Raw genomic sequence first — 12,806 nt, 5'->3', positions numbered from 1 at the left:
CTTATGCACAACATAAGCTACCAAACACCACTGCGCCCCTTATGCACAACAGTCACCTGGCTGAGCAAGCTAGTGACACAACCCCTCTAGGGGAAGAGGCCTTTTATAGCTTGTCCACCAGGAAGATGTTTTTTGCAATTCTCGCCAGGAGGCCACACTGGACAAGGAACTCAGAAGCTAGCTAATGTCCAGAACTAGTTTTCCATAGGGGTTGTTTTTGTAGCTGGGCACCCTAGAACAGGAAATCTAGCTCAGCTCTATCATCAGCCCCTCATTATTGAAGTCTCCACTGGGAATCTTTTTTCTCAAGTTCAAACCATTCTATCATCCCAGGGGTGGTGGGATGGAACCCATCCCAGGGGTGGTGGGAGGGAACAGGACCAAAGGCTTAACTCAGGTCCTCAAATTAAGAATCATTCTGTCTCCAGACACCTGAACCCTTTGCTGAACAGGGAATATTGGGTTTATGTAAACATCAAGTGGAGGCATCGAACTTCCACTCAGAGAGCCTCTCTTCCTCTCTTCTTCCTCTGTATTCAGAGTGGTATTTCCTGAGTGGAAGACAGACATGAAGACAAATGAGGTCATCTTTAAGAAGTATATTATGAGCATGGAGAGGTTTTACTTCGGGCCACTGCTTTGTGGAAAATCAAGAGATAAGTAAGTGTTCCATTATTTCAAAACAGATTTCAGACTCCAAGTTGGACTCATGAATAATAGTGCAAAGCAGGATTTCCATGTGGATGTAGTTTTTATAAGGCTGCCCCAGTTAGCCCTGAGCCACAAATCAGGAGAACTGGGTTCTTGTGCCCCGAGTTCCTACTAAGCACCCAGATGAATGCAGACACCATCTTCCCAGATGGAAAATCCCAGAGGAGGACCAGTTTTGTTGGAGAAAGGGTAGGATCAAGAGTTGACTTTGCGATATGTTGTTTGAGATGCTTAGGAAGTATAGCTAGTAGCCACAGAAAGCAAGGAATAAGCTCTGTGGTTTTTGTTCTCAGAGGACATCCGTGGGATTCAACAACATGGAGACCATAGGGGCCTTAGCAAGGGTCCTTTTAGGGATTTCTGAGGATGAAACCCAAGCAAAGTGAGTTGAGGAGTCAGTGGCTGGTAAAAGGAGGGAGATGGAGTGTGAAGATAGTTCTTTGGAAAGCTTGACTGTGAAGAAAGAGAGGCAGTCAAGGATGAGAGGGAGACATGGAGTCCAAGGAACACTGCTCACACACTGTTGTTCTTATGATGTTGGGATGCCAAGAGGACACAGGGAGGAAGAGGTCAGAGTTTTGAGAGAAAGTAAGGGCCATCAGTGGTACAGCTCCCTGAGACTACACAATGGGATACAGAGATGCTGTTCTTGCCAGGAAGAGGGGCCACCACCTCCTACTAGGAGAGAGGAAGGCAGATGGCTTCAGGTGCAGATTTGGTCGAAACAGTGAGAAGGTTCCCATGCAACCGTCTATTTTCTCCGTGACACATTTTCAAGGTCATCCCTAACAGGGAGGGAAGTGGAGGGAAGATAAAATTGTTGAGAAAATGTAGAGCAGATTAAAGAGTTTTTGTGGAAAGCTGGGGAGGTAGAATACCAGAGAAACAGATTAAAGTTGTCAGGCAAAATTGGGTGCCCCAGGTGAGGGTGATGGCCATACATTTCTAGTGAGACCAGTTTGTTCGGTCACATACAAACTTCCCATTGTGTAGGCAGGGAGGTTAAGACCAAAACTGGACCCAGTTCTAGCCACGTCTTAATTCAGTCTAGCATTGATTATGATAAGTAGAGAATGTTTCTGTTCTCACTGACTTGGTGCAACTAACGAGCCCTCTTTGTTCTCCAGTCCCTCAATACCCGGAGTTTATTTCCTAAGAGGCTGGACCAGAAAGCCCAGATGAGGAGGGTTGGCTGACAATGGAGTGGATCTTCAAGGCCCAATAGAAGGGTTTCAGAGAGAGACGGAGGGGGGTCAGATTGATGGACATGATGTACAAAGCAGCCAAGGTCAGAAGTCAGGGAAATTATGGCCATTCAGAGAGGCATGTGTTCTGGCAGTGGTGGAACCAACCAGAATTTGGGGCCAGACAGTGCTGGTCCAGAAGGAGAGGATTACAGTGGCCCAGAAACAAGGCCCAGTACAATCGGTTATCATTTATTTATTTTCTTAAATCTTGCTGAGCCTCAATGTTCTCATCTGCAAAATGGGAAAATAATAGCACCCACCCACAGATTTGTGAAACTGAACTGGATAATACACATGAGACTTAGCACAGTGCTGGATGGTGGCGGTGACCAGTTAGATATGAAGGTCACCCCCGCTTTGGTGTTGACACTGAGAAAATTCTGTCTCTATGACCCTGACTTGGTCTCTGCCATTTGCTCTCCTTCTTTCCTTTATCACTGTCTATCCAAAAAGCTTTTCAGACTGTTTCTGGGCAGCAGTGAAGAGTATGGTGACTCTGTTTTCCTGACCTGTGCTCTGACTTCTGATGATGAGCATCTTCATTGGCATTCCTTGTACCTTCTGTGATTCCTTTTCTGTTCAGTGCCATTAATTGAGCAGCTTCTAATGCCAACAGTTCTCAACTCTGTGGAGAGTCACGAAGGAACAGAAACAGCCATGTACGAACCACACCAAATGAATGTACGTCAAAACAGTAACATCTTGTACAGGTCTAGGAGGAGGAGGTAAAGGAGGTCATCTCTAAGACAGATGTGAAATAATAAGTTACTCAAAGGTTCATGCCTCCTGGGAAGATAAGCCCTGGGAAGGATAGAGCTGCCTGGTTCTGTTAGAATTCTTTGCCATGATAGCTGCCACTGCATTTAATACTCATAGAAATCCCAACAAGTATTATCTTCCCCTCTTAGAGATGAGGAGACCAAGGCTTGCAGGGAGAGGGGTCAGGTCATAGCCACCAGTCTCCACAAGTGCACAGCTTGTGTTCTTAGCTGCCACGCTACTGCCTCAGTGAACCATACTACCCTTTGTACACCCCACAATCTCCTTTTCCACCTGATCTCTCAGTCAGTGCTCACATCCACATCCCTAATTCTTTTTTTTTTAATGTTTATTTTGAGAGAGAGAGAGAGAGAGAGAAAGCAAGTAGGGGAGCAGCAGAGAGAGAGGGAGACAGAATCATAAGCAGGATCTGTGCTTTCATCGTGCATGAGCTTGAACTCATGAACTGTGAGATGGTGACCTGAGCCAAAATCAAGGGTCAGACACTTAACTGACTGAGCCACCCAGGCGCCCCCTCCCCACCGCCACATCCCTAATTCTTGTTCATTTACAGGTACAAGTCATCCTTGTTCCCAGGCAACATGGAAACATTGACAATCCTGAACAATTCGCCAATGGTTGCAGAGGTGTTCTTCTGCTTTCAGAATGATGTCAAAGCAAACACCTACTTCCTGGAGCCCATCAACATGGTTCTGAAACCCAATGAGAAGCAGGTATAGTCACCTGGAAACAAGTCCACCAGGGCAAGTCTTTCTTGGGAAATTTGACACCTTGGTGTTCTCAGCATAAATGTATTTTGTTTTGACTCTTCCTTTAGATGCTGAACATATGGGCCTACCCTACTGCAGTTGGTGTCTTTGACGACTGCATTGTCTGCTGCATCAAGGAGAACCCAGAGCCAGCGGTCTTCAAATTAAGCTGCCAAGGGGTCCGCCCAGAACTAGAGCTGGAACCCAGGCAATTGCATTTTGATCGGCTCTTGCTGCACAGGTCAGAATTCTGGATGATACGAGGACTGCAATGGAATTTAAAGAACATTTAGTTGTAGGGCAACCAACTCATCCCGATTTTCTCAGGACTTTTCTAGTTTTAGCACTGAAAGTCTGCATCCTGGGAAACTTCTAGTCCTGTGCAAGCCAAAATGGTTAATAATCCTATTCAGTTCACAAATTAACTTGATTTCAGTGGGGTTCAGGAAGCACCCCCATTCCCAATATCAATTGCCAAAGTGTGTGCATATTTGCAGCTTTCTCAGAAGAAGGTCTCACTTTTTTCCAGGTTCTCTAAGCAGTCCATTACCCTAAAAGGTTAGGAATCCTTGGTCTAGAAATTGGAGCCTAAAGAGAGAATACTAGACCAAAACTGGAACTTAACATATTCATTCACTGGCTTCATATTATTCTAAAGAGAATGTTTACTTCTGGGGCTACTAGAAGAGAATATTGTTATGATGTGTATCCTGCATTCCTTGATTGTTAACACCAGGTCCGATTACCTGATAAACACTGGTTAGTGAACTAAGCAATGATTGAAATAACCAGAAGTGCTTTTTCTGACCCACCATAATAAATCAGAATCATTTGAAACTGACAAAATTTCTTTTGGTCCCTGCAGAAAAGAATCCAAGGTAGTTCTTCTCCGTAACGTCACACCCCTGCCCGTGGCCTGGCGGGTCACCAGCCTGGAGCACCTGGGTGATGACTTCACTGTGTCCACCATGCAGGGGACCATCCCCCCCAAGGCTGAGTACAGCCTTCAGGTGCACTTCCTGCCCTCCAAACCTGTCAACATCAAGAGGGTGATCCGGTTGGAGGTGAGGCTTCACTTACCTTCAGACTTGGTCATCAAATGTGCACATATTGGGTTCCCTGATAGACACACATACACACACCCACACACAACCACAGCCAGGTTTCCCTCTTACATGCTCCCAACTGATCCCCATTTGACAACCATCAACCCACGGTGTCTCGTTCTGCACACAATTGTAAGCTCCATAAAGGCAGTCTCACTCGTGGCTGATTTCCTGGTGCCAAGAACAGAGCACTCATTCAATGCAGAGTGAGTGACTGACTGATGGTGTTACTATCCCTTTGTAAGCATGAGATTCCTGATTTCACACTCCCAAACCCAGTCACTGCTTAGATCCCTGTCTCCATAAACATCACCTTTTGCCCAGGTGCTCCCAACAGACACCTAGGAACCATCTTTGATTCCCTCCTTTCCATGACAGCCTGTGTCCGGCCCCGTCCTCCTCCAAGTCTTGTTAGTTCTGTCTCCCAGGATACCTCCCACCTGCCCGCTCCTCTGCCCTCACTGCTGCTGCCACCCTCGCCCAGGCTGTCTATAGCATCTCTCGCCTGGACTTTGGCAGAGGCCCATTCCCCATCTGGGTCAGTCAGGTCAGGCCCCTCTCCTTCCAGCAGCACTCTGCTGGCTCCAGCTGTAGTGAGGATAGAGCCCAGGGTCCCCTGCTTCTCAGTCCCTGCCTGCCTCAGTATCCAACCTCGCTCTCACTCATAGGCTCCATCATGGGGTCTCTTGGCTTTTTCCTGCCTCAGGCCTTTGGCCTTGCAGCAACCCTGCCAAGAATGTCACCCCCAGGTTCTGTGAGGTCCGCTAAACAGCACTGCTCCAACTGGGTTCCCCTAGTCACCGCATCAAGGTAATCTCCTGTTATGTGTGATCACTCGCCGTGTCTTCTGTCCTTCAGAGCATCTCCCCCTTTCAGATATCCTGTTTCTTTCTCTACTTTCTTATGTGAACTCCATCAGGGCAAGATCTTGCCTGACTTGCTCATCATCTGTATTCATTTCCAAGGGCTGACGTAAACAAATGCCCACAAACTAAGTGGCTTAAAACAACACACATCTATTCTCTCACAGTTCTGGAAGCCAGAAGTCTGAAATCAAGGAGCCTGCAGGGTCATACTCCCTCTGAAGACTCTGGGGGAAGAATCCTTCCTTGCTTCGTCCAGCTTCTGGTGGCTCCAGGTGTTCCTGGGCTTGTGGCTGCATTTCTCTAACTCTGCCTCCGTCTTCACATGGCCTTTTCTGTCTGCATTTCCTCTTCTTCTGTCTCTTATAAGGACATTTGTCATTAGGTATAGGGCCCACCCAGATAATCCAGGAAGATCTCACCTCAGGACCTTTAACTCAATTACATCTGCAAAGACTTTTTCCAAATAACGTCAGCTTCCTGGGTTCCAGGGGTTAATACATGGCCACCATTCATTCCACTACCCCATCATGCCCCCAGTGTCTAGGACAGGCCTATACGGAGAAGGTACTCAGTAGAATCTGTAAAATGAACTAACAAATGAATGAATGCCACTGACTTTTTGATGCTTGAATCAATTCCGCAACAATCAAGGATAATCAAGGGATTATCCAAGCTTCTCTTTGAATACTTGTAGGAATAGAAAACTTACCAATACTCAAAGCAGCCTGATTTTCCTTGGAACAGGTCTGACTATTAATTCTTCCTTGGGTTGAGTTCATATTTCCAACTGTAATTTACATGAGTTAATCCTGTTGCTACTTTGGGGTCCACTCACTGGATTTAATCTCTATTATCACATACCTATGACAGTCCTTAAGATAGCTGAACACAGATACTGATAGATTCATTTAATCAACAATTGTAGTGTATGAATATCAGACGATGAAAGTCAGCATTTTTTAAGTTTATTTTTTTATTTTGAGAGACAGAGAAAGAGAGAGAGAGCACAGGCAGGGGAGGGGCAGAGAGAAGGAGAGAGAATCTCAAACAGGCTCTGCACCATCAGTATACAACCCAATATGGGGCTCGAACTCATGAACCATGAGATACAATGATCTGAGCTGAGATCAAGAGTCAGACGCTTAACTGGCTGCACCACCCAGGTCAATGTTTTAAACACCAGTCTTGGGGCTCTGTGCTGGGCATGGAGCCTGCTTAAGATTCTCTCTCTCCCTGTCCCTCTGCCCTTCTCCCCTGTTCTCTCTCTCTCTCTCTAATGAATAAATAAATAAATATTCCAAAGAGCACTTTTCTGCAGTGTATACTCACAACCCCAACTTCAATAATGTAGTGGCAATCATGCAAATATTTAAAACCCATAAGTGGACAAGATGAAAAATACAGGTCCTTTTTCCCATTCTTATATTTATTGTCTACACTGGCACTTCCCAGAGGATGTTATGAGTATACTAATCATACCAAATGCTCGCTGAAGTCCAAAGCTAAATACATCTTATAAATATTCTACACCATGCCTCCTTCTCCATCATTCCCACTGCATGGTACATAGTTCAAGCTCCAAGCATCCTGTGGATCTTGCTTTTACTCAAGAATTTCTCTTACCCCAACAGGTTTTAGATGCAGACAATCTTGTTGGTGTTGTTCAGATTGAAAACATCATGGTCTTTGCAGAGTCTTACGACGTTGCCTTGGACATCACCTTTCCCAAAGGTCTGTTGACCCCTTCAAGGAATGGGTGTTTGGAAGTCACATCTTTCAGTGCAGTATATTTCTTGTTTGTTTTTGTTTTTTTTTTATTTAAATTTTAGTTAACCAATATACAGTACAATATTGGTTTCAGGGGTAGAATTCAGTGATTTATCACTTACATACACATACAATGCACAGTGCTCATCCCGACAAGTGCTCTCCTTAGTACCCATCACCCATCTAGCCCATCCCCCACTCACTTCCTCCATCAACTCTTGGTTTGTTCTCTATCATTAACATTCTCTTGTGGGTTGTTTCCCTCTCTTCTCTTCCCACCCCCTTCCCATATATTCATCTGTTTTGTTTCTAAAATTCCACATGAGTGAAATCGTATGGTATTTGTCTTTGATAGTACAGTATGTTTCTTTTTATTTTCAAACTAAGTATTTTTTTTAAATATAATTTATTGTCAAGTTGGCTAACATACAGTGTATACAGTGTACTCTTGGTTTTGGGGGCAGTTTCCCGTGAATCATCGCTTAGTATATTTCTTATGTAGAGGAAGACTAGTGGATGTTGGGGAGGGGGTGGAATTTCAGTCAATTGTAATGCAAATCCCCGAGTAATGTTAGCAACATTACTACGAATCTTAATTTCTCTAATGGGAGATGACGAGGGGTGGCCATTAGTAGAAAGTTTGCAGAGCTTTTTTCTGAACAGTCATCTTAGAGTAAGTACCTGTCTTCCAACCTGTGTTAACCTAAATTAAAGCCTAACCTAAATTAAAAATTTCAACAGTTTTCTATCACTGCTGTAACAAATTACCAGAAACACTGTGGCTTAAAACGACACAAATTTATCAGCTTACAGTGCTGTGGTTCTGAAGTCCAAAGCGGATCTACCTGGGCTAACATCAAGGTGTTGGCAGAGCTGCACTCATTTCTGGAAGCGCTGAGGGAGAATCTATTTCCTTGCCTTTTCCAGCTTCTAGGAGCTGCCTGCATCCCTTGGGTCATGGTCCTTTTCCTCCATCTTCAGAGCCAGCAACGTTGGGCCAGGTCCTTCTCACGCCACCATCTCTCTAGTTCTCCCAATTCTGTCTCCTTTAAGGGTCCTTGGGATTACATTGGGCCCACCCAGAGAATCCAGGACAACCTTTTTATTTTTTAAAGTCAGATGATTAGCAACCTTAATTCCATCCATAATTCTCCTTTGACATGTAAATTAGCATATTCACAGATTCCAGGGATTAGGACATGGACACCTTCCGGGGGCACAGGCATCATTCTGCCCCTTCTACTGCCCTAACACCCAGGTTAGATCCCTCCCTTTCAGCATGCAGTTCTCCATTATTTCTCCCTTTTCTGACTGGTCTCCTTCTCAGCAGGATGCATAGAACACAAGAGCCACATGTGTACCCACGTGTCATTAGCCTTATGTACAAAGATATTTATTGCGGCATTATTTGTAATAATGGAAGATTGGAAATAGCCTAAATGTCTATTAAGAATGGAATATTATTATTATAGAAATAATATTTTAAGTTATAGAACAGCCTATCATGGTATACATATAACCATCAAGATCACATTTATGAGGTTTTCTATTATGTGGAGACATGCTTATGATGCAATGCTAAGTAAAACAATACAAATTTATATGTAATATTCTAAATATGTATATTATACACTTGATGCAAAAAAAAAATTTTTTTAATAGCAGAAGTTTTAGCTAGTGGAAAGCATGAAAGGAAGGACAGTGGTCCTAAGATGGAAACCAGGGGGAGCCACCCAACTTGAACTGGGCTCAAGAGCAGTGTCTATTGTTTATTGGCTGAGAGTCAATTACTCGAGGTATTTTTAGCCACAGTGTTTTCAGAAAACAAATCCTCTGAACTTGTCACCGTGAATTTTCCATGTGAACTTCAATAGGGAGTTCCCCTGCTTCTCACCCCTGTGCCATCCACTCATCCTCCCCACCCTGGCCCCTGGCTTCTGCAGGAGCTGAAGGAGGCCTCGATTTCGGGATTGTGAAGGTCATGGAAGAGGTGAAGCAGCCCCTGCAGCTGAAGAACCGTGGGAAATATGAGATCATGTTCAGGTAACCTGAAAACCATCGGTCACATGGTCATCCCCATCCACTCACAGTCTGGGAGATACAAAAAAAACCTTGACTGGGGAAATCATAAAAACCATCTCTGCTTTGAGCCTCACTCGGGCTTCAAACGAATGGGATTTCAGCTCCTGAGAGCAGAGGCTCTCAACTCTGTGGCTTTACAGGGGTCCTTTAGGCTCCTCTGAATGTACCCAGAGCCACAGGGGTCCAGGGGTGGGAGGGAGACTCAGAGGGAGAGGTTGGGTGAAGGTGAGGGGAGGTCCTGGGGGTGGAGGGAGAGACTGGGGATAGGGAACTCAGCTGGCTCCTATCTGTCTCATAAGGCAGCATTACACCTAAGACTGCGTGTGAAGAAAGGGATTTTTCCAATTTTCTTTTTTAATTTTAAGAACCACTGTGTTCTGGAATCCAAATGGTGGCCTGGCGGAATAGAGCTCCAGCTTGTGCTCTTTCTTGAGGAAGCAAAACTAATATAAGAACAGAGAGGGAGAAAAGCCATAAGAGATTCTTAAATACAAAGAACTGAGGGTGGCTAGAGCAGGGTTGGGTGGGGGGATGGGCTAAATGAGCAAGGGGCATTAAGGAGGACACTTGGGATGAGCACTGGGTGTTATACGTAGGTAATGAATCACTAAATTCTGTTCCTGAAATCATTATGACACTAACTTGGATTCAAATTTAAAAAAAAATAAATAAATAATTTTAAAAATGAAACACAAGGGGCACCTTGGTGGCTTCACCGGTTAAGCTTCAGACTGCAACTCAGGTTATGATCTCATGGGTTCATGGGTTTGAGCCCCCCATCGGGCTCTGTGCTGACAGCTCAGAGCCTGGAGCCTGCTTCAGATTCTGCATGTGTCTCTTTCTCTGCCCCTGCCTGCTTGCACTCTGTCTCTCTCTCAAAAATAAATATATATATATAAAAAAAAAAAGAAACACTAAATCTGAGATTTCTCAGAGAGGAAAGGGTGGTAATGGGTTGGGGAAGGGAGAAGGTCACTCAGGCAGGGTCACACAAACCTTGGGGGCAGTGCCAGCACCTGTGGCCAGTCTACAATCTATTCTCTGGACAATTATCCTGCCCCCTAGAAAAACTGCAGTTGATAAAGGGACTTCCCCCTCACTGACTTAGAAGGAATTCGGTGTATTCATGATAGTTTCATTTCAGCTGACAGAACAGTGATGTGAGAGAGGTCCTGCCTCAGGGCTACCATTACTAGACTCATAAATTGAAATGTAAATATAGATAAAAGCTAAAAGAAAGCCACTGTCCCCTTGGAATTAGCGCTGAATGGAGTCTTGCCTGTTGGTGAGTTTTGTTGTAGGTTATCATTGGGGCGTTAGCTCTGCTCTTTGAGGTTACATGGAACAGTCACCTTCAGGATGGAACAGGTGATCAAAATTCACTGGAAGGCTGTGCGGAGAAGGGAGGAAACTCAGGTACCAGGTGTGCAGCAGTAGAGCCACCAGGCCTCCTGGAGCATGGGGGTGACGTTGAGGTCCCCATGACAACTCCAGGTGTCCTGCCTCAGCTTACGTTCCTTGCTTCTGCTCCAGTCCCTCTGCCATTCTCATGAGCCAGCTGCTCTCTGTGGCTTCGCACCTCACCCCCATTGGGCCATTGCCTCCCTTTCCAAGCGTACCTGTTAAATGGCTTCTACCCCTGCTTTCTCTCCTTCCTTAGATCCCCTGGCTTCTGCATCACTGTTCCCTCTGTATGTGCTGCATACAGTCACAGAGAGGGGAGGAAGAGCGACAGAGAGACAGAGAGATGAATTAATTTCGTTGATCCTTATCTAGCATCAAGCGTCTCTGTTGGGCAAAGATAATCCTGCAAAGGCACCTCTTGACCTCAGGCTACAGATGGCTGTCTTTGCCTCATGCACCAATCTCTGGCCTCATCTATCCTGGCTGTGGAGGGGTGGTCAGAACATACAGAGCACAGTGGGCACTTCCAGACACCATGCTTAAGCAGGGCCAGGGACATGGCAGGCACTCAACAGTCTATCTCCTCTCTAGTGTCATGGGTTCCCCATAATGACTTAAACTGACCTTTTATTCTTATCTTTCAGCTTTTCTGTGGACTCCTTAGGGATTTTGGCAACCAATGTAAATTCCATGATCTCAGTCCTACCCAAAAAGGGCTCACTGACCACAATGGAAAAGCCCACAAATGTCCAGGTGTCGTTTCGTGCAAAAAAGGAAGTGAAGATTGAGCACCAGCCAATTCTGCGCTGTCAGGTACAACGGCTCAAAGGGAGGATTCACTCGGTGGCAGGATTGTGGGACTCATTTTGGAAAGAAGAGTACGTGATCTAATACATGCTCTAGGGATTGGTCCCTAGCTGGCAGGCAAGAGTAGGTCAGGTGGGAGGTGTGCAAAGTCATCAGGAATCTAGAGTCCCAGACAGGAAATGTAGCCCCTGATCTTTGAGGAGCACCAAAGGAGCTGAGTTCAGTCATCAAATGCAAAACAAGAGCAGAGAAGTGAGGGAGTAGGTAAAGTCGGTCCCTGTTGGTCCATGGCTGGTACGTAGTAAGTGTAATATTAGTTTTCGCTAACATTGTTGTTGCAATAATAAAAAGAGAATGAAAAAAAAGAATGAGATTGGCTTTCAATGATGAAAGTAGAGAATGGCGTAGGTAGTCATGGGAATTCTGGAGCATAATGGCTAACATCTTCTCACTCCTTCCTCCCTTCTAGATTATTGAGCCCAACATCACAGAAGGGGGTGAAATCATTGCCAGCATCCCAATTAAGTTTTCTGTGAATGCAGTGTACTCCAAATACAACATCAGCCCCTCCTCCATCATCAACTTTGGAGCTTTGATCTGTGGCACTCGGAGAAGCACCACCTTCACCATAGAAAATCAAGGTGTTACTGACTTCAGATACGCCCTTTATAGGCTGATGGGGGAGAGCCCCATTCATCAAAAGAAAATGTAAGACGAGTATTCACTTAATTCATGCCATTCCTTGGTTAATTAGTACATTATATTTTACAAAGAGCTTTCATATATTTCATCTAAATTCACCCAATCCCCAGGGCGCCTGGGTGGCTCAGTCGGTTAAGCATCTGACTTCTGCTCAGGTCATGATCGCATGGTTTGTAGGTCTCTGTGCTGACAGCTCAGAACCAGGAGCCTGCTTCAGATTCTGTGTCTCCCTCCCTTTCTGCCCCTCCCCCACCCACACTCTGTCTCCCTCAAAAATAAATAAAACATTAAATTCACCCAATCCCCTTTTGTGGAGCTGAGGTCACTAAGATTTAGAAATGGCTCATCCAAGATTATGCAAGAAATCACCAGTAGATCTCAGTTCTAAACCCACATCTCAGATTCCAGATTCATATGCTTTCTAACTGCTGTCAGATCTAAGGTAAATTTAATTAAGCAGATGTACGCCTTCTCCTTGGGGTTGTGTCTGTTGTCCTCATGCTTCTCGTGTGTGCTACAAGACTCCCAGTAAGTCAGTGTCCTCTTTATTGTAAGATGTCGGGGGACTATTATAACCGCAAGCTA

General features: G+C 45.1%; 1 protein-coding gene across 9 annotated transcripts in view; it reads left to right on the top strand.

Moving 5' to 3' along the window:
* Positions 1–12,806, top strand: part of HYDIN (HYDIN axonemal central pair apparatus protein) — a 438,409-nt gene that overhangs the window by 359,567 nt on the left and 66,036 nt on the right. For 8 of the 9 annotated variants that reach the window (XM_053211099.1, XM_053211098.1, XM_053211096.1 and 5 more), the window contains 8 exons: positions 541–660; positions 3,292–3,451; positions 3,556–3,728; positions 4,353–4,551; positions 7,091–7,190; positions 9,170–9,269; positions 11,357–11,525; positions 11,989–12,227. In XM_053211099.1, the coding sequence (XP_053067074.1) occupies positions 541–660; positions 3,292–3,451; positions 3,556–3,728; positions 4,353–4,551; positions 7,091–7,190; positions 9,170–9,269; positions 11,357–11,525; positions 11,989–12,227 (1,260 nt within the window). Of the gene's footprint in view, positions 1–540; positions 661–3,291; positions 3,452–3,555; positions 3,729–4,352; positions 4,552–7,090; positions 7,191–9,169; positions 9,270–11,356; positions 11,526–11,988; positions 12,228–12,806 lie in introns of those variants that run through there. The other variant, XR_008293813.1, reaches the window with a different exon arrangement.

Source organism: Acinonyx jubatus, chromosome E2, assembly GCF_027475565.1.
Source record: "Acinonyx jubatus isolate Ajub_Pintada_27869175 chromosome E2, VMU_Ajub_asm_v1.0, whole genome shotgun sequence".
NCBI classification, from domain to species: Eukaryota; Metazoa; Chordata; class Mammalia; order Carnivora; family Felidae; genus Acinonyx; species Acinonyx jubatus.
This window is presented reverse-complemented; position numbering and strand designations above follow the sequence as displayed.